This window comes from Elephas maximus, chromosome 20 (assembly GCF_024166365.1).
Source record: "Elephas maximus indicus isolate mEleMax1 chromosome 20, mEleMax1 primary haplotype, whole genome shotgun sequence".
NCBI classification, from domain to species: domain Eukaryota; kingdom Metazoa; phylum Chordata; class Mammalia; order Proboscidea; family Elephantidae; genus Elephas; species Elephas maximus.
The window spans coordinates 46,619,578-46,644,346 of record NC_064838.1 but is presented as its reverse complement, the minus strand read 5'-3'; the positions used below and the strand labels follow the sequence as shown (position 1 = coordinate 46,644,346).

General features: G+C 45.6%; 1 protein-coding gene across 12 annotated transcripts in view; it reads right to left on the bottom strand.

The window, feature by feature from the left end:
- Positions 1–24,769, bottom strand: part of TRAK1 (trafficking kinesin protein 1) — a 230,128-nt gene that overhangs the window by 31,748 nt on the left and 173,611 nt on the right. For all 12 annotated transcript variants that reach the window (XM_049862211.1, XM_049862204.1, XM_049862205.1 and 9 more), the window contains 8 exons: positions 18,958–19,034; positions 12,600–12,716; positions 9,853–9,953; positions 8,636–8,744; positions 6,341–6,419; positions 4,718–4,848; positions 3,899–3,973; positions 2,808–2,945 (listed from right to left, as the gene is read on the bottom strand). In XM_049862211.1, the coding sequence (XP_049718168.1) occupies positions 2,808–2,945; positions 3,899–3,973; positions 4,718–4,848; positions 6,341–6,419; positions 8,636–8,744; positions 9,853–9,953; positions 12,600–12,716; positions 18,958–19,008 (801 nt within the window). In that variant the 5' untranslated portion in view covers positions 19,009–19,034. The remainder of the gene's footprint in view (positions 1–2,807; positions 2,946–3,898; positions 3,974–4,717; positions 4,849–6,340; positions 6,420–8,635; positions 8,745–9,852; positions 9,954–12,599; positions 12,717–18,957; positions 19,035–24,769) is intronic.

Genomic DNA, 24,769 nt, shown 5'->3' with positions numbered 1-24,769 from the left:
AACAAGACAAAAGGTGCACACCAGCCCAGGGGCAAGGACTAGAAGGCAGGAGGGAACAGGAAAGCTGGTAATAGAGAACCCAAGGTCAAGAATGGAGCGTGTTGACATGTTGTGGGGTTGTTAACCAATGTTATAAAGCAATATGTGTACTAAGTATTTAATGAGAAACTAGCTTGTCCTGTAAACCTTCATTTAAAGTACAATAATAAAAAAAAAAAAGAACCACCTTTGTGATCTAGTAATATATATAGACCTGGCTTTAGGCCTGGTGACAACTGTAATTTTTAAGTGGAGATTAGCATAAGTGGGATCTGGAGGTACCTGTAAGCACTGTAAAATGTGCTATGAAAACATTTGTTATTCTACTGGTGATGAAGCCATGGGTGGTGCTGATGTCACCGTGGCTTGTTGGCTCTGCTCACAATGGAAGAAAACGCTGAATACAGTTAGAGATTAATGAAAAAAAAAGATACAGTTTTCCCTCCAAGTTCACAGGCTCCCTAGACTCTGTGGGTCCCAGATCAGGAACTCCTGCCAAAAGGTAAAAGAGCTGGGAACACCCGTGAGTAGAGACTGCTACTCAATGATTGACTCATCAGTTAGAAGGGTTAGAAGGGCTGGGAGCAAAGGAGGCAGATCTGGGCGCTTTGCTCCAGAAACACAGGCATCGTACAATCTTTAGGTTGCTTTCAATACCTTCAATACATGATTCACTTTAAAAGCAGCCATATTCAAAAACTGGGCTGGACTGGCAGCTACAAAAAAAGGTAAACAAAATCTTTACCTCAGCAAAAAAGAAAAGCTGAGAATACCTCCAGAAGAAACTGAAATGCAGACTCTTAATTCAGCTTTTCTTACGTAACAGTTACTTCAAAAAGACAGGCTTTGTCCTGAGAGTGGGGAATGAAGTAGAGCGAACCCTAGGTGCACAGGAAACAAGGTGGCCGGGAAACCACTCACTGAGAGGAGAAGACAGGAAGAAAGGAAACTGAGAAACCAAGGCAGCAGCACGCACAGCTAAGCAGGTCAGTCTGGGAGGAGGGGGCAGGGAGCTTGGGCTGGGGATGCGGGACATGGCATGTGCTCTGCTGGCTGCACTGGATAGGATTCCTGGGACCACCAGATCACTGATCTGCACCTTGGGAATCTATTTATGCACGGTGTCTTTCTTTTTGATTTCCCTTAGATTTCAATATGCTTCTTTAAAAAAAGAGAGAGACAGAAAGCCAGACAGAGAGAGAGAGACAGAGAAAGAAAGACAAAAAAGGGAGGGAGGGAGGGAGGGAGGGAGGGAGGGAGGGAGGGAGGGAGGGAGGGAGGGAGGGAGGGAGGAAGGAAGGAAGGAAGGAAGGAAGGAAGGAAGGAAGGAAGGAAGGAAGGAAGGAAGGAAGGAAAGAGGCTGTGTGTGTGTGTTAGTTCTAGCCTGACTTTGTTATACAAAAGCAAAGAGGAAAAAGAGGTCATGATTTAGGAAAAGTGGGCCAGACAGCAAGGAGCAGGAGGACAGTGCTGGCCCTGTACCATAAGCAGTGGTAACAGCAACAGAAGCCTGAAGCCAAGAGCCCCAAGGAAAAGCCACATTCAGAGGAAATGAGTTTCACAAGCATTTATATTGTCATTTGCTCCTATCTCGCTTGGAGAGTTTCTCTCCAAAGCTCTTCTCTCCTCAGGGAGATTTTGCTATTTCACCAAATAACGGACGCAGAGTCTAAGTTCACCGAATGTTAGAGGGAAACTACCCGTCAAGGGTCACCGCCCTGTGCTGTCCCACTCCTACCAAGAAAAAAATACTTTACTCCAACTCATGGCGACCCCGTGTGTGTCAGAGTAGAACCATGCTCCATAGAGTTTTCAACAGCTGATTTTTCAGAAGTAAATCACCAGACTTTTCTTTGGAGGCACCTCTGGGTGGCCTCAAACTGCCAACCTTTTGGTTAGCAGCTCAGCATGTTAACCATTTGCACTACCCAGGGGCTCCTCCAACTCCTACAGGGAGCCGTTAACATGGACAACCCCCTTTTCAACCATGTTCCCCAAAGTCCAAACATGCAACAAATTAGGTCAGGGCTAAAGAAATCAGACCATGGGGAAACAATATTTAAAAATTAAAATGCCACCCCTGGCAGAAAGAGAGGAGCCCTGGCGGCCCAGTGGTTTAGCTCTCGGTTGTAATCAAAAGGTCAGCGGTTCAAACCCACCAGCTGCTCTATGGGATAAAGGTGTGGCAGTCTGCTTCCGTAAAGATTTACAGACTTGGAAACTCTATGGGGCAGTTCTACTCTGTCCTATATGGTGGCTATGAGTCAGAATCAACTGATGGCAGTGGGTTTGGCAGAGAGAGGTATTTTTCCTGATCAAAGATATTGAATGTCACCAAGAAAATGATTAATTAGCACAGAAAGTGCCAAGAGAGCTGCATGGGCAATCTAAGAATTCTGGAACGTACTTGTGAAGCCACGATAGCCTGTACTTTAATAAGTCAGAGAAAATAATGTACAACAACATCTTCCAAATACCTGAGGGTTTTCAAGCACCTACCAAATTTATCTTCTAAGGGCCAAGTAGAAAAGAAGACAGATACAGACAGATGTAAAATAATCAGTTTGTCTTATGGAGTTAAAAAGCCACCAGCAGACACCTATGCCCTTGACTGAGATCCAAATCCAAGCTGCAGAATGAGAATCTAACTACAAAGACTCAACTCGTGTTGTCAGCATGCCAGACGCCTTCCTACTGAGAGGACCTTCGCTCCTTTGGGGTGGGCAGAGGGGCGTTAGGAAGGACGCATGGGCCACCGCCCAGCTCACCATGGGAAACAGGCCCAGAGAGTGGTAGCGCCGGGCAGTGGTGTTCGGCATGGTTTTGTTCCGGAGGTTCTTCAGCTCCTCCTGCGCCTCGTGAAGCATTTCCATGCACTCTGCATATTTGTCCTCCAGCTCACGCAGCTGCAGGGAAGATGCACCCAGTCAGGATCCTGAGCACCCAGGTAAGCACCCACGTACCCACCCCATAAACCAGAATGGCACAAACAATCTAACAGAGTCCCCTGCAACCCGTGGACCTGGCTGCCTGGTGGACTTGGGGCCAAATACCACAGAGATCTCAAGCCCTCGATTTGTCTTTTATTTGAGGCAAACTTGTTGTTAGTTGCCGTCAAGTTGACCCTCAACTCATGGTGATCCCATGCACAATGGAACAAAGTGCTGCCTGGTCTTGTGCCACCCCCATGACTGGCTGAGGAGCAGACTGTTTTGATCCACAGGGTTTTCACTGGCTGATTTTCAGAAGTAGGTCACCAAGCCTTTCTTCCCAGTCTGTCTTACTCTGGAAGCTCTGTTGAAACCTGTTCAGCATCACAGCAACACGTGAGCCTCCACTAACAGACAAGTGGTGGCTGCCCATGAGGTCCATTGGCAGGAAATCAAACCCAGGTCTCCGGCATAGAAGCTGCGAATTCTACCACTGAACCACACTGCCCCCCTTATAGACTCAGAAATACCTCTAAGTACTAATGGCGGGCAACTACGATAAAACAACTTTAAAAGAAAGAGAAAGCAAATTGTTACACCTCTATTAAATGCCCCATTTCAAGCCACACCTTTGAACACAGTTTGTTCTGTGTTGTGCTGTTTCACTTATTTAAATGTTTATCAGGTATCAGGGAGGCCAGGCTCTGGCTGGTGTAGAGCCAGGCCTTCAAGACCCACAACCGGCTCACAACAGAGTCAGCAGGCATAGAGTCAAGGTGCAGCCGGGAGCTACCTTATGCGTAAAAATGAAATTAAATACAAAAATACCGCTGTGCGGTTGTTAAGATGGACCTGATCAAAGCTTATCAGAGAGGCCGATAACCTTCCACTGGACCCAGAGGGCCCAAATAAAATGGAGAAGCACTGACCTCGGCCGTGAGCTGCCGCTGGGCGTCCTTGGCAGCCCCCAGATGCTGGACAAGCTCTTCGTTCTCCACTGCACACTGCAACGGGGTAGACAAGTTGGTTCCTCCTTCACGATGCCTGGAGAAGCCTAACTTCTCTAACCTGATTCATTCCAATCGCAGCACATTTCTACAGTCACGTTCTTATCTTATTCTGGAGTAAAATTTCCTCTTCTCTGGAATTCTGAAGGCCACGCCTTTCCTAAATCCATATCCATTCTCTACAGTCCATCTCTCCTCTTCCAAAGAGAGAGTCGCTCTTTGGAAGCATTTCACAGATGTAACAAAGGCCTAGTATGGGAAATTGAGTTTTGCTGCTTCATCCTAAATCTAAAGGGATGAGCTGCTGCAAACCTACCAGGTACGACTGGGTAAGACAGAATATTCAGTTAGATGATCCGTACAGTAAATTCCCAAACTCCATATTCACAACACTTTTCTTAATAAACTGTATTCATTTTCAGATTATTTTTGAAAGGTAAGTGGTGATAAATATGATCCCTGGCCAATTCAAGGCAATCAGTTTTATACTATTGAATGCATTAGGCTTTTTCTCCAAAGAAAACCAAAAAAACCAAACCTACTGCCGTCCAGTTGATTCCAACTCATAGTGATCCTATAGGACACAGTAGAACTGCCCCACAGGGTTTCCAAGGAATGGTTTACTCCAAAGAGGCAGCACAAACTCCTAAAACCTGAAACACTGTTTTCTACACCACATGCCCCTTTCCCAAGCTCCGGAACGGCCACTGTTGCATCGGCCTGAGAACCCAGGAGCCTTACCGCTTTGGCCTTCTTCTGCAAATCCACGATCTGTGACAGCAGGTGTGTGATCTCCTCCTGCTGCCGGGCAGCATCTTCAGTCTTCTTGGCCAATTCCTCTGAGATGCTGGCAATCTGGACGTTGGCATCCCCTGTGACCGAGAAACAACAATCACAGGAGTAAGTCAGATAGCTGCATGTGCAGACCCAGAGAGAATGGTTTCTTGGTGTTTTGCATGAGAAGGGCCATCTTTACCACAAGACAGGGATGAGGCCCGGGGTTAGAGAGGGCACATGAAGAAGGACCTGGGGTGCCATTTTTCTACACCTTGAAGCAAAGTGGCTTCTTGAGGCTCAGTGAATTGTGAGAAGGGAGGCTGGCCCCCAGCTGTCATTCCCAGGCTCAGTGTGGGGCCTGACCCCTGACCCAGCCTGTCTCCCCAGAGGGAACCAGCCAGCCTCTGGAAGCCAGCCAGGAGGGGCCACACTAAACAAAGGTGTGTGTCACTGACTCCCCATGTTCCACACATGAGCATCTGTCCCCAAAGAGCCACTGCTGGCCCACAGTACAATTCCCTTGGGTTTTTTCCACCTGTACTCAGAGCCACAGCTCATTTTACTAGATTTGAATATGGGGTGTATTTCATTTACTAAGTATTTTGCTGAAATTCAAAATATTCTGTTTGCTCTTTTGTCTTATAATGGAGAGGGCAAGGGGGTGGGGAGTAATTACTTGCAAAAGTGAGAACTCTGGCCTCAACTTTCACAAAACAACTTACTAGAAAGCAGCTTTCCCACATCTTCAACAGAAGTCTCTGTAGCTAGGCCTAACATCAAAAAAAAAAAAAAAAAAAAACCAAGAAAACCCAAACCTGCTATCGATGAGTTGATTCTGACTCGTACTGACCCTGCAGGACAGCGGAGAACTGCCCCATTGGGTTTCCAAGGCTACAAACCTTTACAGAAGCAGACTATCACATCTTTTTCCCAAAGAGCGGCTGGTGGATTTGAGCTGCCAACCTTCCGGTTAGCAGCCAAGTGCTTAGGCATTCAATGATCCCAATATTCACAATGAAAGCCAAAGCTAAAATCAAACATCCATTTCAGACGGAAATTGGGACAATTTAGGGCTGACAAACCTCGCACTTAGTTTCTCATAAATCAAGATGAATGAAGGGTGTCACACAAGAAAGGGGGAGGTCTCTGGTTTTAAGAAAAATGCTATTGAATCATAAGCTGGCAGGGAGACTGGAGTTATCAAGGGTGATGCAAACCTGCCTATCCTGTTGTTGCTGTTGTTAGCTGCCTTTGAGTTGGGCCCTGGCTCCTGGTGACCCCTATGGACGCTTGCGATCCATAGGGTTTTCACTGGCTGATTTTCAGAAAGATAGCCAGGCCTTTCTTCCTAGTCCATTTTAGTCTGGAAGCTCTGCTGAAACCTGTTCGGCATCATAGCAACATGCAAGCCTACACTGACAGATGGGTGGTGGTTCAATTGGCCGAGAATAGAACCCGGGTCTCCTGCGTGGAAGGGGAGAATTCTACCACTGAACCAGCACTGCCTCCCACCTAATTGAAATGCTGGCAGATGTGGACAAGTAAAGAGAGGGCATGGAGGTAGGGGAGTGAGGGTCAGGGACATACTCAGCTCCTTCACGCAGTCATTGACCAGCTGCTGCTCCTTCTCCTCATAGGTGATGGTCTCTGTCTTCAGCTGGCAAGCCTGTGAACAAGGTTCAGGTCAGAGGCCGGCATTCACACCTGGGCTGTTGGGGCAGACAAGGGCTGGTGCATGGAGCAAGGGCTAACCGGGGTCTGGGAAGCTTCCCCTTCAGCACCTCCCCACCTGTCACTTTCTGTACCCTCAAATACGGAAAACCAAACCCACTGCTATGGACTCGATTCTAACTCACAGCAACCCTACAGGACAGAGTAGAACTGCCCCACAGGGTTTCCAAGGAGCGGCTGGTGGATTAAACTGCTGATCTTTGGTTATCAGCCAAACACTTAACCGCTGTGCCACCACAGCTCCCAAGTATGGAAGGTCAACCAAATTCCTTCATTAGTTAATGGATCTTGGATTCTGAAATCTGAAAAGCTTTAAAAAAAAAAAAAAATGTGTACCACTAGAGGGCGCAAAACGAGGCAAAGACATCAAGAGCCAAACACGCCGCTTTGTTAAAACTCTGTCAGTGTCCCCACTGAAACTTACATCAGTCTGTCTAGCTACCCATTTGCGTCTGTCCTGGCTAAAAACAGGGGCTCCTTTGTGTCCCTAACAATGCCCAGGACACTGCTCTGGCATTCTAAAGGTAACAAGTATGGCTAACATTTGTCATGTACTAAGGGCCAGCCTCTGAGTTTGAGTTAAGCATGCTATATTCTCACCTTGTAAGAACAAGGTACAATGTGAAACATCAGAATTCAGAGACCCAAGAGCTAACTCAGGACTCTGGAGCGTTTGCTCCCCATAAGGTGGGAAGACAGAAACCTGAAGGCCCAGAGACAATGCCCTGGTGAGAGAGAAGATCGCTAGGAGCCCCCTGGTCCTGAACCCAGAGGGAGACTCCTAAAAAACCGAGCTGGAACAGCCACGATCAGATATGGTCAGCTGGCTTTAGTTGAAGATTCTGACAGAAGAACAAACCGGTGTGTGCCCAGGACTAGGGTGGAAGGCGGAGGCGGCAGCACTGGACTGAGCATGGGAAGCACAGGGCTATAATCCTGGGCAACACTCTCGGCTGCTCTGGGTTTATGCATCCCACCAATAAACAAAAACCAAAAATCCAAACCTGTTGCTGTCAAGTCGATTCTGACTCAGGGTGACCCTATAGGACAGAGTAGAACTGCCCCATAGGGTTTCCAAGGAGCCCATGGTGGATTCGAACTGCTGACCTTTTGGTTAGCATCCATAGCTCTTAACTACTACGCCACCAGGGTTTCCACAAGGGGCTGGAAAAGGTGAAGTCTAAGGGAATACGGCCCTTCCCTCAAGCAGAAGAGTCTTGCTAAGCCCAAATGGGAGGCTCTCTCCAACATGTAGTCAAGCTCAAGGTGAGAAGTGCTATGCCCTACTGGAGGAGCTCTGGGGAGCCTGGGCCAGCTTACGTGGGCACACAGTCCAAACCTGACAAACACGGGCCTGATAAACAGGGCTGTGCCATGCCTCTGGCTAGAGAGCATACAGTGATAATTAGGACAAACAGTGCTAAGTTCCTAGATAAGAGGAGTGGGTAAAGGGGAAAATGCAGAGTTAGGAGTCATGGAGACGTACAAATTCTGCTTTGTCACTTACTAACTTGCGTGACCTTGGGGAAAGCACAACACCTAGCAGCCTGGGTCCCAGCTCTCTCACCATAAGATGACAATCAAAGTAACAACTTCTTGTGAAGACTGAAAAACTAATATAAGCAAAGTGACCGGCACCACTCAATAGCACGAGTTCCCAAGTTGTCTCAGCTCAACCTTCATAAGTAAGTTGTTTAAGAACTGTGTTTCCAAGTTCTCATGAGCTTTTTCCTTAGAGCCTATGATTTGACCTGCAGTAACGTGAAAACAAGGCCCTTACACAGAGCCTCCAAGTCACTTCTCCTCAGGAGCTTTGTCAGAGCTGAAGAAAACCAGGGAGGGGCCTCATGGCAGGAGCTTTGGCCCCAACTCTCACAGGGGGATTCTTGACTTATCACACACTGGAATTCCACCATGGTTGTCCATCCCAGTCGGGAGTGGCAATGGTTTGTACTCTGAAGGCAATGCCCAGCACACGTAAGAGGTACACCTGCTGAGTACTTGGTGCAGCTGTGAGGTAAGGTTCAGGAGGCTGGTTCTTCCAAAGACTATCCCTCTGAGAATGACATTGTAACCATGGCTGTTCTTGCCAGATAAGGCCAACGGAGCCACCTCCCTTCCAGGGTGGCCAAGAGGAAGGAGCGCACTCACCTCTGATCGAAGCACGACGTTCTCCTCTTCAAGGTCCTTCAGCTTCTTCTGAAGAGAATCCAAGTGAAAGTAGTTCTGGACTGAGGAGGACGACTCATTCCTCTTCAACCTGGGGTGAGGGGATACAATCACCATCCAGGGAGGGACACTTCTTCCCACTGCCTGGCATACCACGCGGTAGGCACAAAGAAGGACTGTTTCAAGGAAAGTTAATGAAACTTTCAGGCATGACAATAACTCATCAGACTGCCCCCAGCGCAGGAAAACAACATCTATGCACAGGCTTGCCAGCACTTCAGAGCCACCTCCCAACCCTTCGCCTACAATTTGCAGCTGCCATATCACCTCAGGAGAATCAACTCTCTATTTGGCGTCTACAGAATTCCAGGATGTCTGGGCACTTACTTTAATATTTATAATGAATTTCCATGTGTCCAAAACTGTTTTAAGTACTTTCCACATACTAATTCACACAATCCTTGTAACCCTACGATGTAACTACTATTATTATCTCCATTTTACAAACATGGAAACAAGCAGAGACAAGTAACTCGGCCAAGAGCACACAGTAAGTCACAGAGAGGAGGTCTGAAGCCAGGTCACTGGGCCCCTGGAGTTCACGCTTGAACTCCATGATGCTCTGGTGATTTACAGAGATGCTCCCACCCCTTCTGTCCCAAGGACCCACCCTGACACCTCTGACCTCAAAACCTCATACAGTAAAACTTGTGAAAGCCAAAACCTGTGTAAGGTGGAAACTTGTCAGAGAAGGAAAACTCAAATATTTTCCACTAAAAGAGAGCAACAGAAAAATGGTATGACTGCAACTGTCAAGGGCAGAAAACTTGCAAGACCCAGAAAAACAAGGTAGTCCCATTGAGTTCTGGCTCTCACAGGTTTCACTGTATCTTCTCCAGCAGCAGAGCTCACCCTGTTACCCGCCAATGTGCCAGGCCAAATCAAGTTCTGTTATACCCCTAAGCTTAAACCTAAACCGACAAACAGTAAGACCCAGTAAGAGGAAAACTAAACACCTGTCCTTCCATATCCCACTCAAATAGGAAAATCAATCTGTTTGAGGCACTTGGAGATGCTCAGTCTGGAGGAGGCTGGCCTGCATTGCTGGTGAGAGTGGCCCTGCCTCGGGGACTCTGAGGACATCAACAACAGCCAGCCTGCACTGCGGCTTACAGAGAAGCAGCCCGCTGGTGACTTACGGGGTCGAGCAGACGGACTCGGGCTCGCTCTCCTCGGCGGCACTGGTGTAGAATTGCAGGAGCTCATCCTTCATGGACAGCTCGTGCCGAAGCTGAGACACCTGCAGACAGAGCCCAGGGCCGTCAATTTTGCTCACACACTTACTGCTTAGTGACAAGTATGTTTAAATCCCCCAAATCAAAGGGAAGGCATTTCATGGTTTTGCACCATTCAGGGAACAAAGGATTGAGTTTGAGCCCACTTAAGAAAAAACAATCCATTGCTTCCTGGCAGACATTCCCCTGCCTAAATTGATAATTTTTACTGTAGTATACAGAAGAGATGAGAAAGAACCAGAAAGTTCTAGAATGATGGTTGGGTAGATGAGACAGCTTACAGACTTTGCAAGTAACCAGATGACCAGGCTGGGCAAACAGCAAGTAAAATGAATCAAATTACCCAATGAAAGAAGAGACCATTCACTCTTGCCAAAACCAAATTCCACTCTGGAACAGGATCCTGGCAATGGCAGCTGTGGTTGGGCAACTACAACCAGCTCATCAATTCTTGGTCTCATACCTGGAAAACCTCACAGCCCCACCCTGCAACTCACACATCCTCACAGGTCTCCCAGTCAGGCCAGTCAGGCCCTGTTCTGTACTCAGTGACCCTAAGCTAGGAATTTCAGACACAGGATGAAAAGCGGAGCCATCAGAAACTGGTCATACTGACTAGGACCATTTTGAAAATCGCTTAAAGTTTAAAACAAACTTACGCTGTAAAGATTTTCACTTGCCCTCTTAGTACACGGTGTTGATGAATATGGGACCAGTGCTGTGAGTGAGTATTTCAATTCTGTTTTAATTTGACTGGAGGGGGGGAGATGGGGTCTATGGTTTATTCCAACTTCCCTACACAACACAGTGAATGTATTATGTCTTCTATGGAGAAGACACTTACCAACCATCTCGTTATCCAACATTTTGCATTTAAGACAACAGTAAAAAATCTACTATCCGACTATCTTGCACATTAATGATGTGCGTCTAGCAGCAACGAACACTGAGGTGTGAGGCGAGAGTAATGCTGGCTGTGATGGTTATGAGTCAACTTGGCTGGGCCATGATTCTCAGTGGTTTGGCAGTTATGTAATGATGTAATCTGGCAGTTATGTAATGATGTAATCTGGCAGTTATGTAACGATGTAGTCAGCCTCCATTTTGTGACCTGATGTGGTTATCCTCCATTTTCACTTAATGTTGATTTTTGCATAACGACCTGCTCTTTGGAACCTAACCATGTTGATAAGTGAGGAGTGGGTGTATTAAGTCCCCAAAGGATTTAGATGCAACACATAGACTGGTAATTTAAAGATGAGTGAAAAGAAAACACAGTTTTCAAATTCAAATCTCTTCCAGGAGAAAAGGCATTTCTACACTCAGAGAGCAGGATATTCTTTGTATGAAGCAAGGATGCTCCAAACAAGGGCAGTAACATGTAGGGCGGCATCTGAAGGCTAATTTGCTGGTTCCCGGGTTGTATTTTCTGCTGGTGGAGGGGGCTACAAAGGGAGCCAGGCTGACCTGGTGTGCTGCAATGCCAGTTACTTGAGAGAGGAAGAATTCAGGTTATGATGCTGGGGTAGGAAAACCAGAAGTCACATTATTGCTCCTAGAACGCAACAGGCTTTCGCCTCATCGTCTTATGGAGTGACAACTCTGTAACATCACATTTAAGCTGCCACAAAGCCCAGACAACAATGTACTAGGACTAGCTTTAACAAGCAAAAAGTTTGAATACATCCTAGGGACATGAATGATGTCACCTAGCCCCTCTAAGAAAGTTTCTGGCAGAAAATTAAGGGAGAAGAAATGAGAACAAGGAAATCAGATCAAAGTCCCCACAATTAAAATTCACTATTAAAAGAACACAGTTAGGATGATAGGAAAGAAGCTGTAAGTCGGGACCTGGTTCCAAGCTTCTAATCATTTTTTCTAGCAACCCCACCTGACTCTATAGCTTTCCTCCTCTTATCCAAACCACAACCCTTCCAGAAAACCAGTGTTGTTCTTGCTAAACCTAGGCTCCCTTAAGCCTGAAAGTTCCACGCCCCTCCTCTTTTTACGACTGATACCCCCATCAGCCAAGATTTGCATCATGAAATCTCAATAATAATGTTTCTATCATGAAAACAGTGGGGTATTTTTGTTGTTCTGCAAACACAACTTATACTGTGATGATGAATATGCAATCATCACTTCACTCAGCAGCATGAGCCGGTCCCCTAAAATGACTCCTCCTCCAGCCTGCCTGGCCCTACCCTGACTCACGAACCCCCTTCTCACTGCTGTATTCACCTGTACACATTCTTGCCAAGCGCTGAGTGTCTTCATCAGCCTATGTGATTAGATTCTGGACCCTGGGAGGACAGGGACTGTGACTGGTCCAACACACGCAGGCCAGCCTGTGGACGGGCCACTACGTGCCTTCTAACTAAGTGAGGGTTCTTTCTTGCCCTGAACAATCCCGTCCACGCTGCCTGAACCAGAGGAGGGAGGCGTATTAAGCAGAAGGAATTGCAGGAAGGCACTTCTGATCTCCAGGGTGGCCCCCCAACTTCAGAGCTGACAGCTCTGGGCTCAGGACTCAGCATTCCCTTGGAAGAGCCGTTTGGACTGGGACCCCATTATATCATCATCTTCAAGCATGCCCGCGGCTCCTAACCCCACAGCAGCGCCCTCAGGAGTCTTTGCTAAGGGCCTCTTACCTCCTCCCTGATGTGTTCGACTTGCTCCTCCAGCAGCTCGTTCCTCTCGGTTAGCGTCTTGTTCTTCTTCAACAATGACTGGCCGATCCGAGCAGCCAATTCTAAATCCCGCTCTTTCTATGAAAGGCAAAACGGAGAGCAGGGATTCAAAAAACCTGTGCTTCCTGGAGCGCCAACGAGTGTTCAGTGTCAAATGAGGAAGACAAAACAAAGGTATTCAGAAATAACAAAGGACTTAACAATTCACCATCCAACTATTCCCTCAAGTCACCTTTCCGCTAAACAGCAGGTTAGCTCATACAGTAATGAGTACCACCCTTGAGTACTGCTCTTTTAAAAAATCATCTATATGAGGTCAAACGGGCAACAAATACTCTAAAGCATAGATGAGGAGGTGGGAAATAGAGAAACTAGGTTATTGGAAATGGAACACCTAGAACGGAAATAATGAGGATGTTGACACAATGTGAAGAATATAACCAATATCACTGAAAAATATATGTAGAAATTGTTGGATGGGAACCTATTTTGCTGTGCATATTTTCACCAAAAATATTTTTTAAAATAATAGTAATTCACTACCCATGCCAGCATGTGATGATAGCTGTTAAAAGAGGAGTAAAAGTAAGCTTTTACCCACGGAATGCAATGGACCTCAAGCAATGAAAGATGAACCTTAGAATCTAATGAATACATGCCACCACACTGATGAACTTTGAAAGCATCAAGCTGAGTGAAATAAGGACAAATACTGCATGATCCCACTTATACAAAATATGTACAATAGGCAAATGCATAGAGATCCAAGTGTATCCGTGGCTACTAGGGGCAGGTGGGAGGGCTCACTGCTTAGGGGACACTGAGCTTCTGGTAAGGGTGACAGAAAAATTTGGAAACAATTAGTGGTGATGGTTGAATAACATGATAAACATAATAATGTCACCGAATTGTACACTTGAAGAATGCTGAAATGGCAAAACGTGTTGTTATATATATTTACCACAACTTAAAAAAAAAAATTAATGAAAACAAATCTTTGTTCCTACAGGGAAAAAAACGCATCCAAAAAAGTTTCTTTGCAACTGCTTTTGGTATGTGTGTATCTGGTACCTCACAAGCTGTCTCTCCACCTGAGGGACGGGCTATTAGTTCATCATGGCCCATACACGGATATACTCAGTAACTGTGCTGAGTGAATGAATGCATGGATGAATGAATGAATACAGAAATTCTACAATGCTTTTACAATAAAGCCAAGAGCAGACACAGGGATGCAGCCTATTTAGCACACAGTAAGCTCAAATTTACTGGGTTCCTCATTTTTACCTCATATGAAACAAAAATGTTTAAAATTACTCTGAAATACAATTACATGGAGTTTGTTTTTTTGTGGAAGACTACTTAGGCTTTATTTAAAAAAAAAAAAACTTTCAAAATAGATAATGTGGACAATTGCCATACTTCAGAGACAAAGACAGTGTTAAGGACACAGAATTCCCCATGAGTTCAGTGGATGACACCATTTTAGAGCAGAGTGGTACACAGAGGAGGAGCGTTACTGGTACATGAAGGTATGCGTGCCTTTCAGGAGGAAAGATGTTCCCTGATAGTGGAGGCTGGAACAGATGCCATCACCAAACACAGACTTATCGATCCCTCAGGAGCCATTCTGCTGCTGGCTAGATTCAACGGGATCGCTTTTAGATGGAGGTGGGAGAGTGGAGGAGAGCTCTGGGAAATGAAATCACTTTTGAAGTCTATACTAATTACTCTCTTCACCTGGGGTAAAAATGGGACTGTGCAGTTTGGGGTCAGAAAAAGGCTGGGAGGAGGCCCAGCATCAGATCCTACACCTGCGAGTACTACCACTGGCCTTGGGTAAATGCCTTCAGCTTAAAAAAATCAGGTAGACTCTAGGTTAGTTTTTTTCAGTCCAAAACCAAGAAACGAAACCTGTTGCCATCGAATCAATTCCAACTCATATCAACCCTACACGACAGAGTAGAACTGCCCCATAGGGTTTCCGAGGAGCAGTCAGTTGGTGGATTCAAACTGCTGACCTTCTGGTTAGCGGCCAAGCTCAACCACAGGTTAAATAGTCCATTAAGGAACTGAGAAGTCATTTTAATATCAACAACTCACATTTTGTTGTAAATGAAATACAACAGCACAGGATTTAAAATGCCAAAGTGTATTACATGTAATAAGGGTTAAGTATTTTTTCAACTTCTGCTTGTCAAATATTTACATACACACTTATGTGAGGACTAGGTCAAACCCAAGAGTCACGGTCAACAAGTTTAACCACTCCAGTTGAACCATCCTACTGTAAAACCGTGAGAATCTGGGTTCTGTTTGAACAACCCTGGGACCCAGTTCCCTCAGCTGTTAAACACAGTAGGGTGGAAGGCAGGCCAGCTGAGGTACTCTCGAAAAAAATCTTCTAGCTTTATGATTCATTGAGTTGTATGGGGAAACGAATAAGCAGCTCTTATTTCTAACTTCTTACACATCCACCGAATCACTCCACAGGGCAGCACTGCACCTTTCTTTGCTAACCAAAGGAATTCCACCAAATTACTCTCAAAGCAGAGCCCTGGTGGCAGTGGTTAAGAGCTTGGCTGCTAACCAAAAGGCTGGCTGTTCCAATATACCAGCTGCTACTTGGAAACCTTTCAGGACAGTTCTACTCTGTCCCATAGAGTTGCTAAGAGTCGGAATTGACTTGATAGCAATGGGCTTGGTCTGTTTTTTGTGCCAGGGGTGGTGGAGGGAGGTACTAGCAAAGCATTTGAGGTGAATGCATACTTTGGGAAGACTCACTCGACAGAGATCTGGCTCCCTCTTGCATGGATGATGATCTCTCTCCTCTAGGGCTTCCACAGTCACCAACATGTAACTACTGTCACCACTGTCCCAGAAGCCAGCCAGGTATCACGTCCAATAAGCTGTACATAGCCCCAACTTATCCCCCCAAGTTGTGCCCTGACCTTCCATAAATACAGTAGGTGCAGAGATGGCCCCTGCGGGGAACAAACAGGATCGGTGACTCTACCAGGTCAACCTGGAGGCACATCTCTGCATATTTATCCTTGCTGGTCACAGTCTCTACAAGAAGAGTTCTTATCTCAGGTGGCCCTTTATCAATCCTCAGGCTCGATAAAATAAACCAAACCCATTGCCATCAAGTAGAATCTGACTCACAGCGACCCCACAGAGCTTCCAAGGCTCTGAATCTCTACAGAAGCAGACTGCCATATCTCTCTCCCATGGGCCACTGGTGATTTTGAACCACCGAATTTCAGTTAGCAGTTGTTCACTTTAACCACTGTGCCACCAGGGCTCCTTTCAGGCTTGATTAATAGTTGAGCTTATTTGGTTCCTGGAGGAAAGTGATCCTAAGGAAGTGTGTGAGAACATCTGAACACCTGCCTCTCCAGGTCCCACTCAAACTTTACATCCAGTCCAAGTGGCTGCAGCCGGCTAACACCAATGTCCATTTCTCTGCCTAAGTGTGTTCTACAAAAATTGAACTCAAATCTACAAAATTTCTCTCCAGAACAAGTTCTCAGCAGATGCTCGATGCTCATTGGTTCAGTCCCCGCAGGTGTGACAAACACTGTCATCATGCAACCAAGTGGCTAAGTTCCAACAAGCACAGACATCTGTATGCCTCAGCCACATTTTGTATGCGCATTCCACTGCAAATAAACCAAGCAAACACGGTAATAATGAAGACCTGGCTGGGCAAGGCTTCCTGTTGCATACAAAAACCCAAGAGGAATGTGAAACAGCAGAGTAAGAAAAACAAGTGGAAGAGGGAGCTCAATGATGAAGCCCTTTATTCCTACATATTACACCCCAAACCCCAGATCCAAGGGCTTCCTGACCCATTGATGGCACAGTGAGTTCTTGCCTGGTCCACACTGAGCATTTAACCAAAAATCTAATCTTTATAGTAATTATAAAGAAAACTGTCAGCTGGGATAAAAGCAAGAAGTTATAACAAATATTTATGGATGAAATGAAAAAGCTAAACAAGTTATCACAGTGTCTTTGGTTTGTCTAAACTTACTAAGGCAGAGGGCAGTTTGGGTTTCTCTTTGACAGCTACAGGAATGAAAAAATCTTTTCCATTTCTTACAACCAGCCAACACTGATAAACATTCACTTCTAAAAACAGGAAACCATTAGGAAATGGCCATTAAATTAAACGACAATGAGAATGTTGTTCTCAGTTGCTGTCAAGCCAATTCCGACTCATGGCGACCCCATGTGTTACAAAGTAGAATTGCTCCATGGAGTCTTCTTGGCTGTAATCTTAACGGAAGCAGACTTCCAGGCCTTTTTTCTGTGGTATTGCTAGGTGGGTCGGAACTGCCAACCTTTCAGCTAGCAGTCAAGCATTTAACTGTCTGCACCTGCCAGGGACTCCACAATGAGAGTAAGAGACTACAGATAAATCATTTAGACTCTTGGAAATAAGTTATTAAAAGAACTAGTTCCTTTATTCCCTGGGAAACGTGGGCTGGTGGACCTCATTCTAACTCTGCTTGCTCATTCTCTGAGGCTACGTGTTGCTTAAAGTGACTATCCCGTGCGTCTCAGCCCCTTTTTGCCAATGAAGACTTGCACTGACTGACGTACCCCCCAGAGTCAGAGAATAGCCTGCCTCCCACGCTTAGTAGCTGACTCATCCCATTCACCAATTTCAGGATAAAAAGCATGACTAATGGGCCAGAGGAGGAGGCAAGCTGTACCCAAAGGGAAATTCTGCACAAAGGCAGGACAGAAAAAGCCACGGAACCCTCTTCTCCTTAGAACCAGAAGCCAGCCCTCACACTGGTGAAGGGCTGTACTCAGGCAGCCTGTGCAAATCCCCCTGGCACCTGCCCATATGCGGCAGGCAAGAAAACCAAAGCCAACGAGCCCAGGAAATGGACTCACTGCCAATGACAGGCACAGCACATTACAACTGTCACATCACCAGCGTGGGCACGTCCGGGGTAGTTACACCTTAACCAGGAAATCCGCCCAGTTGCAAAGAAAGGCAGTAGCTCAGATGGGATGCTTACCAGAACAAGGAAAAGACACAGATACACACAGACCCCTGCCAGGACAAGCCTCTAAAAATAAACCAGACCAGGCACAACGAAAAGGCACCTGAAGAAATTACCCTTCCACATTCTTTCCAGCAACTCAATTAAAAAAAAAAAAGATAAGCATATACCTTCTATACAGTGAGACTCATTTAGGAAACTAACTGGGAAAATGGAATTATTAATTAATAATCAGAGTTGTAAAAGGGTTCGAGGCCTCTGTTCCTTTGGAAGCAGTCCTCACGTACCCATGCAGAGGGGTGGCTCGTCCTGCTGAGGTGCCGCTTGGCACCTCCAGCCCAAACTCAAGGGAACTGAGACGAGCAAGAAGTAGACACTTACAAAGGCAACATGCCATGGAAAACATTACCTGGTTCATGTTTTTAAGGTAAAAATATGCCATCGACAACCAATTAACCATTTTGACAAAGACTTGGCAGAACAGTAAACATAACCACAAGCAACTGAGTCACACAGCACAGCGGTTAAGGGCTTGGGCTGAAAAGCCACTGTACGATCACTGGCAAGTCTTCTGTCTTCTCAGATTCAGACATTTGGGGGCTAACCAAAAGGTCAGGGGTTCGAACCCACCAGCTGCTCCATGGGAGAAAAGATTTGGTGATCTGCTCCCGTGAAGATTTCAGCCTAGGAAACCCTAGGGGCAGTTTAACTCTGTCATGTAGGGTCGCTGTGCGTCAGAGTAGACGCCACAGCACCTAACAACATCAACAACTGTACAATGAGGGGAGGAGTGGCATCTATTTCTGAGAGCTCCTGTGAGAATTAATGAGACAAGGCAGGTACAACACTAAGCTCTCAGTACATTTTACTCCTAATACTAAGCATGATCATACAGGCATTTACTGGAGGCCTATGAGTTCCAAGGGTTAAAAGGGAGAAAGAAATCACCTGACAAGGTCCCACCTTGGAAAAGTTTCTGTCTAACTCAGCTGGATAGACGAATTCCTCGCTCAGGGCTTTGAGGGGCCATGGTGATTAGGGACCCTTCAAAGGTCTCCAGTGAGGCCTGTAGCACAAGACTAAGAAGTCATGAGCACCAGAGGTACCAAATGGCACAAAAGGTCAAGAACGGGAGAGCAGGAGGCTCATCCCAGTGATGAGAGGAGGGTTCAGGAACACCAGCAAGGATGTGGTCTGGAGCGCCACTGAGACAGACAATAATCAGTTGATTTAGATTGTTTTAATCAATCTAAACTACAACCAATCAGTTATAAACACCTTTCCCCCAAAACACTTACCTCCTCAAGAAGACGAGTAACAGCATCTATGTCATTGTATGTTTTAGTCATCTGGCCAACTCTTTCAGCACATAAAACTGGAAGAAATAAAAATGACAATGAAATTACCAATGATGGCACAAATCTGCCAAGCAAATGACTGATCTAAAAAGGCAGCCATAAGTGTGCCTACATATCAGACACAACGGGTCATTGGTTTTGCCAGATTCAACCTCCACTGTACCCAGGCACCATTGGTTTTTATTTATAGTTACAGTGAGGAGCCCCAAGTTTCTGGGGAAGTATGGTTTCAATCCCTGTGAAGCCCTGGCACTGTGTGCGTTTGTGTCTGCGCCTGTGTACTTCCATGTGAGTATATTCAGAGGTGGTGCTGAGGGCAAGGCACCAGAGAGGAAAGGGGTCTAGGCCTCGTGTAAACGCCAACTGAAATGTGTGGAGCAGGGTCAGCAGCACAGCATCTGAAAAGGCCTGTAGGATCTAGATTCCACTAACCATACAGACCCAACCACATGAACAGAATGGGATCCTTCAGAAGGCAGCTATCAGTATCATTACTAGAGAGCAGCTGTAAGCTGATAATTTCATAGTGGCATAGTCCCCACCCATACCCGCAATGGCCTCAATTCTAAAGCTATGCAACTAGTTTCTACACCATGAAAACTAGGGCGATAGGTATTTTTTAATCCACATCAAAAAGGTAATTATTACTGCTTTGTAAACCTTCATCTAAAGTACAATAAAAAAAAAAGGTTAACTGTTAATGCCACACACACGCATGCATGCACGTACACAGAGCAATTATTTCATTGAATGTATAATATACTGTGGTCACAGAGGCTGCACAGAGGCCACGTTACAACTGTGTGTCTTTGTTCTCCTGCTGGAAAAAGGGGGAGTGCAAATAAACAAGGCTTTAATCTGCTGGAAAATCTCAGGGTTGGTTTATTTTAAATCAATGGCAAGGAACAGATTATAGTTCAACAAACACCAAGAAGGTAGCATGGGTTGTTTCTACGGGGGAAGCTGTGAATGTAAATGAGTTTAGTGCCAACGTCTAAAAATTTTTTTAAGCCTGCCATTTTTAGGCGATATAATAACTTCTTAGCAATTCTTGGTAACTAAGTCTTCTAGAAAATAACTCTGTAAGAGTCAAAGCCTCAGCTCAGCTTTCGTAACGACCCATATTCAGTAACAGCCCACGCAACACATTTGGGAATTGAAGTGTATGACTAAGTCAAACTCGGTAGCATTACCAACCGCAAACTGCAACTGGAATTCAGTAGGTCTCTAAATATTTTATTAAATGCAAGTAGAGATCATCCCAGTGAATGAGCTCACGGAAATCTGATCTGTTGGAATGATTTTCTAGCTCAAGGAGGAGATCTGAAATCTGGTTCCAAATCTGAAACCGTAGTGCTACTCCCAACCCAGACGCAGCAGTGAGAGCCTGCAGAAGGGGCTCCTGTTTCCAGACCCTGGGACACTGGACACTTCCCTTGCTGGAGCCCTCCAGCCCAAATAGCGAATGGCGGCTGTCAGCAGGCTAGCTTCAACAAACATCTGAACCAAACTGCCCTGACCACCTCCCCTCCTACCAATTCTGACAGAGCTGCCAGGCAGGGAGATTGATAAGGGTCGGTTTAAACCAGAGTCTAATTTGATGTAGATGGAGTCCAGCTCAAATTGGTCTAAACAGTTAATCAGCTCGGGGTCACGAGAAATTTGTGTAAGTCTCCTTAAGTGAAGGTCCCTATGCCACCAAGAGGAATTGGTTTCCATTCTGCACTCCCATGCTGTTCAGCAACCATGCTGAGAAAGACTCTGGGCCCCTCTCCGGCCAACACACCTCAGTGAAAGCATTGGCACCCCCATTTCAGGAACCAGGAAACAGACCGCAAGAGCTAATGAATGGCCTGTGTGTTGCCACTTGCATTCTGATTGCCTACTAATGCCAACCTTACCCCCCTTAAAGGACTAAGTCCTCTGCTTTCCTTTGGGGAGGGGTAGGGGGAGAACGCCAGGCTATATCTTGGCTCATCTGGCTCTTTTTCACTTTAAAACATAAGAGAATAAAATCCGCGACTGCTTTTTCTCTAGCACTGGGTCACTCAAACACTACACTTAAATTTTTAAAGCTGATTTTGAAATTGAGAATTGTGGTTATTCACGTAGTTTATCACCGTGTAGATAATCTCATGCAGTTGTGAGAAATGATACAGAGAGCTCCCGTGTTCCCTTTACCCAGTTTCTCCCAACAGTAACATTTTGCAAAATTATACCACTGGATGCCCTGCTAACACAGAGCTGAAGCCACTCCAGAAGGCCACCTTTCAGCCAAAGATTAGACTGGCCTGCGAACAAACCATAACACATGTGCGGACCATGCTTGTTAGTTCAATCAAGTGGACGAGGCCAAACAGGCAACAACTGCCAAAAACTAAAGACAAGAAGGCAGGAAGGGACAGGAAAACTGGACAAGTGGACACAGAGAACCTGGGGTGGAAAGGGAAAGGGGGAGAGTGCTGACACGCTGTGGGGATTGCAAACAACGTCACAAAACAATATGGGTACAAATTTTTGAATGAGAAACTAATTTGTGCTATAAACTTTCACCTAAAACACAAAAAAATTGAAAAAAATTGTAGTAGAATATCACAACCAGGACTCCAACACTGATAACAATCTACCGATCTCATTTAGACTTTCTCAGTTTTACTTGTATTCATTGGTGAGTGTATGTGTGCATACAGATGTTTATATGAGGTTTTACACAATATTATCACCTATTAGATTCCTGTATCCACCACAAGGATCCCTCACGCTGTCTTTTCTGTAAAGCTAATTTTAAAAAGCTTTAAAATACTTAAACAACTGAACCCAATAAAATGCACACTTGGGCCAGAGGTTTTTTCAGCATTCACCTATCCAGCACGTATCTTCACCATGCACGTAGTACTGGGAGGCTAGTCGTGCCCTTTCACATCCCCAAGAGGGGACAGCTGCAGCTAGGGGTGCAGAGGGGTGGAGGGGCCTCCCCTAAATCCCTGGGCCTTTGCCCGAAACTAACTACAGAAGTCCTTGGAAACCCTACGGGGCAGTTCTACTCTGTCCTATAGGGTCGCTATGAACCGGAATCGACTCGACTGCAACAGGTAACTAGAGAAGTTGGACACATAAATAAAAAAGCACTGTTTACCCCGAGCTATGGAAGTATATGTGCTAGTGTTCCAGTCATGTTTTAAAAAATACACAAAGCTCAATTCTGAAAGAAAATAAATGTACAACAGGAAAAAATTAGGATACCCACAAAAATACTAACATTCAGCTGGGGATCACAAATTTTTTTCTTTTTCACATTGTTTTTTAAAATCTCTGTAGTGAGATTGCACTAATGGAAAAAACTTAAAATAGATATTTTAAAAATATACAGCTGACTACAACATAGCGTCCAGGGATCCTCCCTGAGCTTCCTTTTAAGAGAAATGAATAATAGTAGCAGCAGACCTTACTATGGCCAGGCACTGTTCTCAGCATCCATGCAGATTATCTCACTTAATCCTCAGAGCAAAACTACGGGTAGGCACTTACATTAACCCCATTTTGTAAACAGGAAACTGAGGCCCAGAGAAGCTAAATAATTGGCCCAATGTCACACTGCTAGTAAGTGGAGAATTTCAAAATAAGTACAGGCTTCCAGCATTGTCAGCAGCTAATACTTGTGGAGCCCCTGCTACTTTGAGGGATTTAATATGGTTCCTGAATTGAATCCTCACAACAACCTGCTGGTTTGCTGTTGTTAGGTGCCGTCAAACCAGTTTCGACTCATAGGGACCCTATGTACAACAAAACAAAACACTGCCTGGTCCTGTGCCATCCTCACAACCACTGTTATGCCTGAACCCACTGTCGCAGCTACTGTGTCAATCCATCTTCTCGAGGGTTCCTCTCTTTCTCTGACCCTCTACCAAGCATGATGTCCTTCTCCAGGGATTGGTCCCTCCTGATAACGTGTCCAAAGTACGTGAGAGGAAGTCTTGCCATCCATGCTTCTAAGGAGCACTTTGGCTGTACTTCTTCCAAGACAGAGTTGTTCGTTCTTCTGGCAGTCCATGGTATATTCAATATTTTTCACCAACATCATAATTCAAAGGCATCAATTCCTCAGTCTTCTTTTTTTTTTTTTAATTTTTACTGTGCTTTAAGTAAAAGTTTACAAATCAAGTCAGTCTCTCACACAAAAACCTATATACACCTTGCTACATACTCCCAATTGCTCTCCCCCTAATAAGACAGCCTGCTCCCTCCTTCCACTCTCTCTTTTCATGTCCATTCCCCCAGTTTCTAACTCCCTCTAGCCTCTCATCTCCCCTCCAGACAGGAGATGCCAACATAGTCTCAAGTGTCCACCTGATCCAAGAAGCTCACTCCTCACCAGCATCCCTCTCCATCCCATTGTCCAGTCCAATCCCTGTCTGAAGAGTTGGCTTTGGGAATGGTTCCTGTCCTGGGCCAACAGAAGGGCTGGGGGCCATGACCACCAGGGTCCTTCTAGTCTCAGTCAGACCATTAAGTCTGGTCTTTTTATGAGAATTTGGGGTCTGCATCCCACTGTTCTTCTGATCCCTCAGGGGTTCTCTGTTGTGTTCCCTTTCAGGGCAGTCATCGGTTGTAGCTGGGCACCATTTAGTTCTTCTGGTCTCAGGCTGATGTAGTCTCTGGTTTACATGAGCCTTTCTGTCTCTTGGGCTCATAATTACGTCGCATCTTGGGTCTTCTTTATTCATTGTCCAGCCTTTTGTATGCATATGAGCAACTGAAAATACCATGGCTTAGGTTAGGCATGCCTCAGTCCTCAAAGCAGCATCTTTGCTTTTGAACACTTTAAAGAGGTCTTTTGCAGCAGATTTGCCCAATGCAATATGTCATTTGATTTCTTGACTGCTGCTAGCTATTATAATGGTTATTCCACAGATGAGAAAACTGAGGCCCTGAGATGTTAAGGACCCAATTAAGGTGTCAGCAGAGTGAGCTTGCATCGCAGGAAACGAACTAGGTCAGTCTGGCTCCTGTGCTAAGCCAGGGAACAGTTGCCATGAGGTAAAAAGGATGCCAGGGTTAAGGTAGCCACAAATCAACCATGTTCAGAAGTGCTGTAAGCTGAGCAAAAAGCATCTGTGGTGTGGGGAAAAGGAAGAATCCTGACCACAGAGGTCTTCATAGGACACTCTGCCACAGCCTTGCAGCCCCTTAATTGCTGTATCTTGAATTTCCCTTGGGCCAGAGTGAAAAAAATGGAGCTTTACCAAATAAATCCACTTCTACTCAAAAACATGCCTCCCCTCCAAAGTAAAGTCACAGTCATCAGGCTCTAAAGTAACTTAATCTGGTAAAATTATGGTTCAAGTCCTAGAAAAAGAGGTTATGTGTAACACACCTCCTATAATAAAGCCGAGACACAGTACACACACCGCACCCCTAGCACTATCTAATATTAAACAACATTCCTCATCACGTAGGAGGCTGTGCCCTGAACTAGACACAAGGACACAGGCAGCCCCATGGCCCTGTCAGGACAACCCTGTGGGGCAGTGTCTGCTCTGGGGCATGTGGGGCTTGAGAAGTCCCTTTAATAAGTTTGGACTTTCACCTGGGACAACGGGAGGCCACCGCAGAGCTGTAAAAAGGGCAGTGTTCCTATGAGGTTTATATATCAGGAAGTATTCTGGATGGTTGTTGTTAGCTGCCAAGAAGTCACACTGTGACTCACGGTGACTGCACACACAATGGAAGGAAACACTGCCCAGTCCTGCGT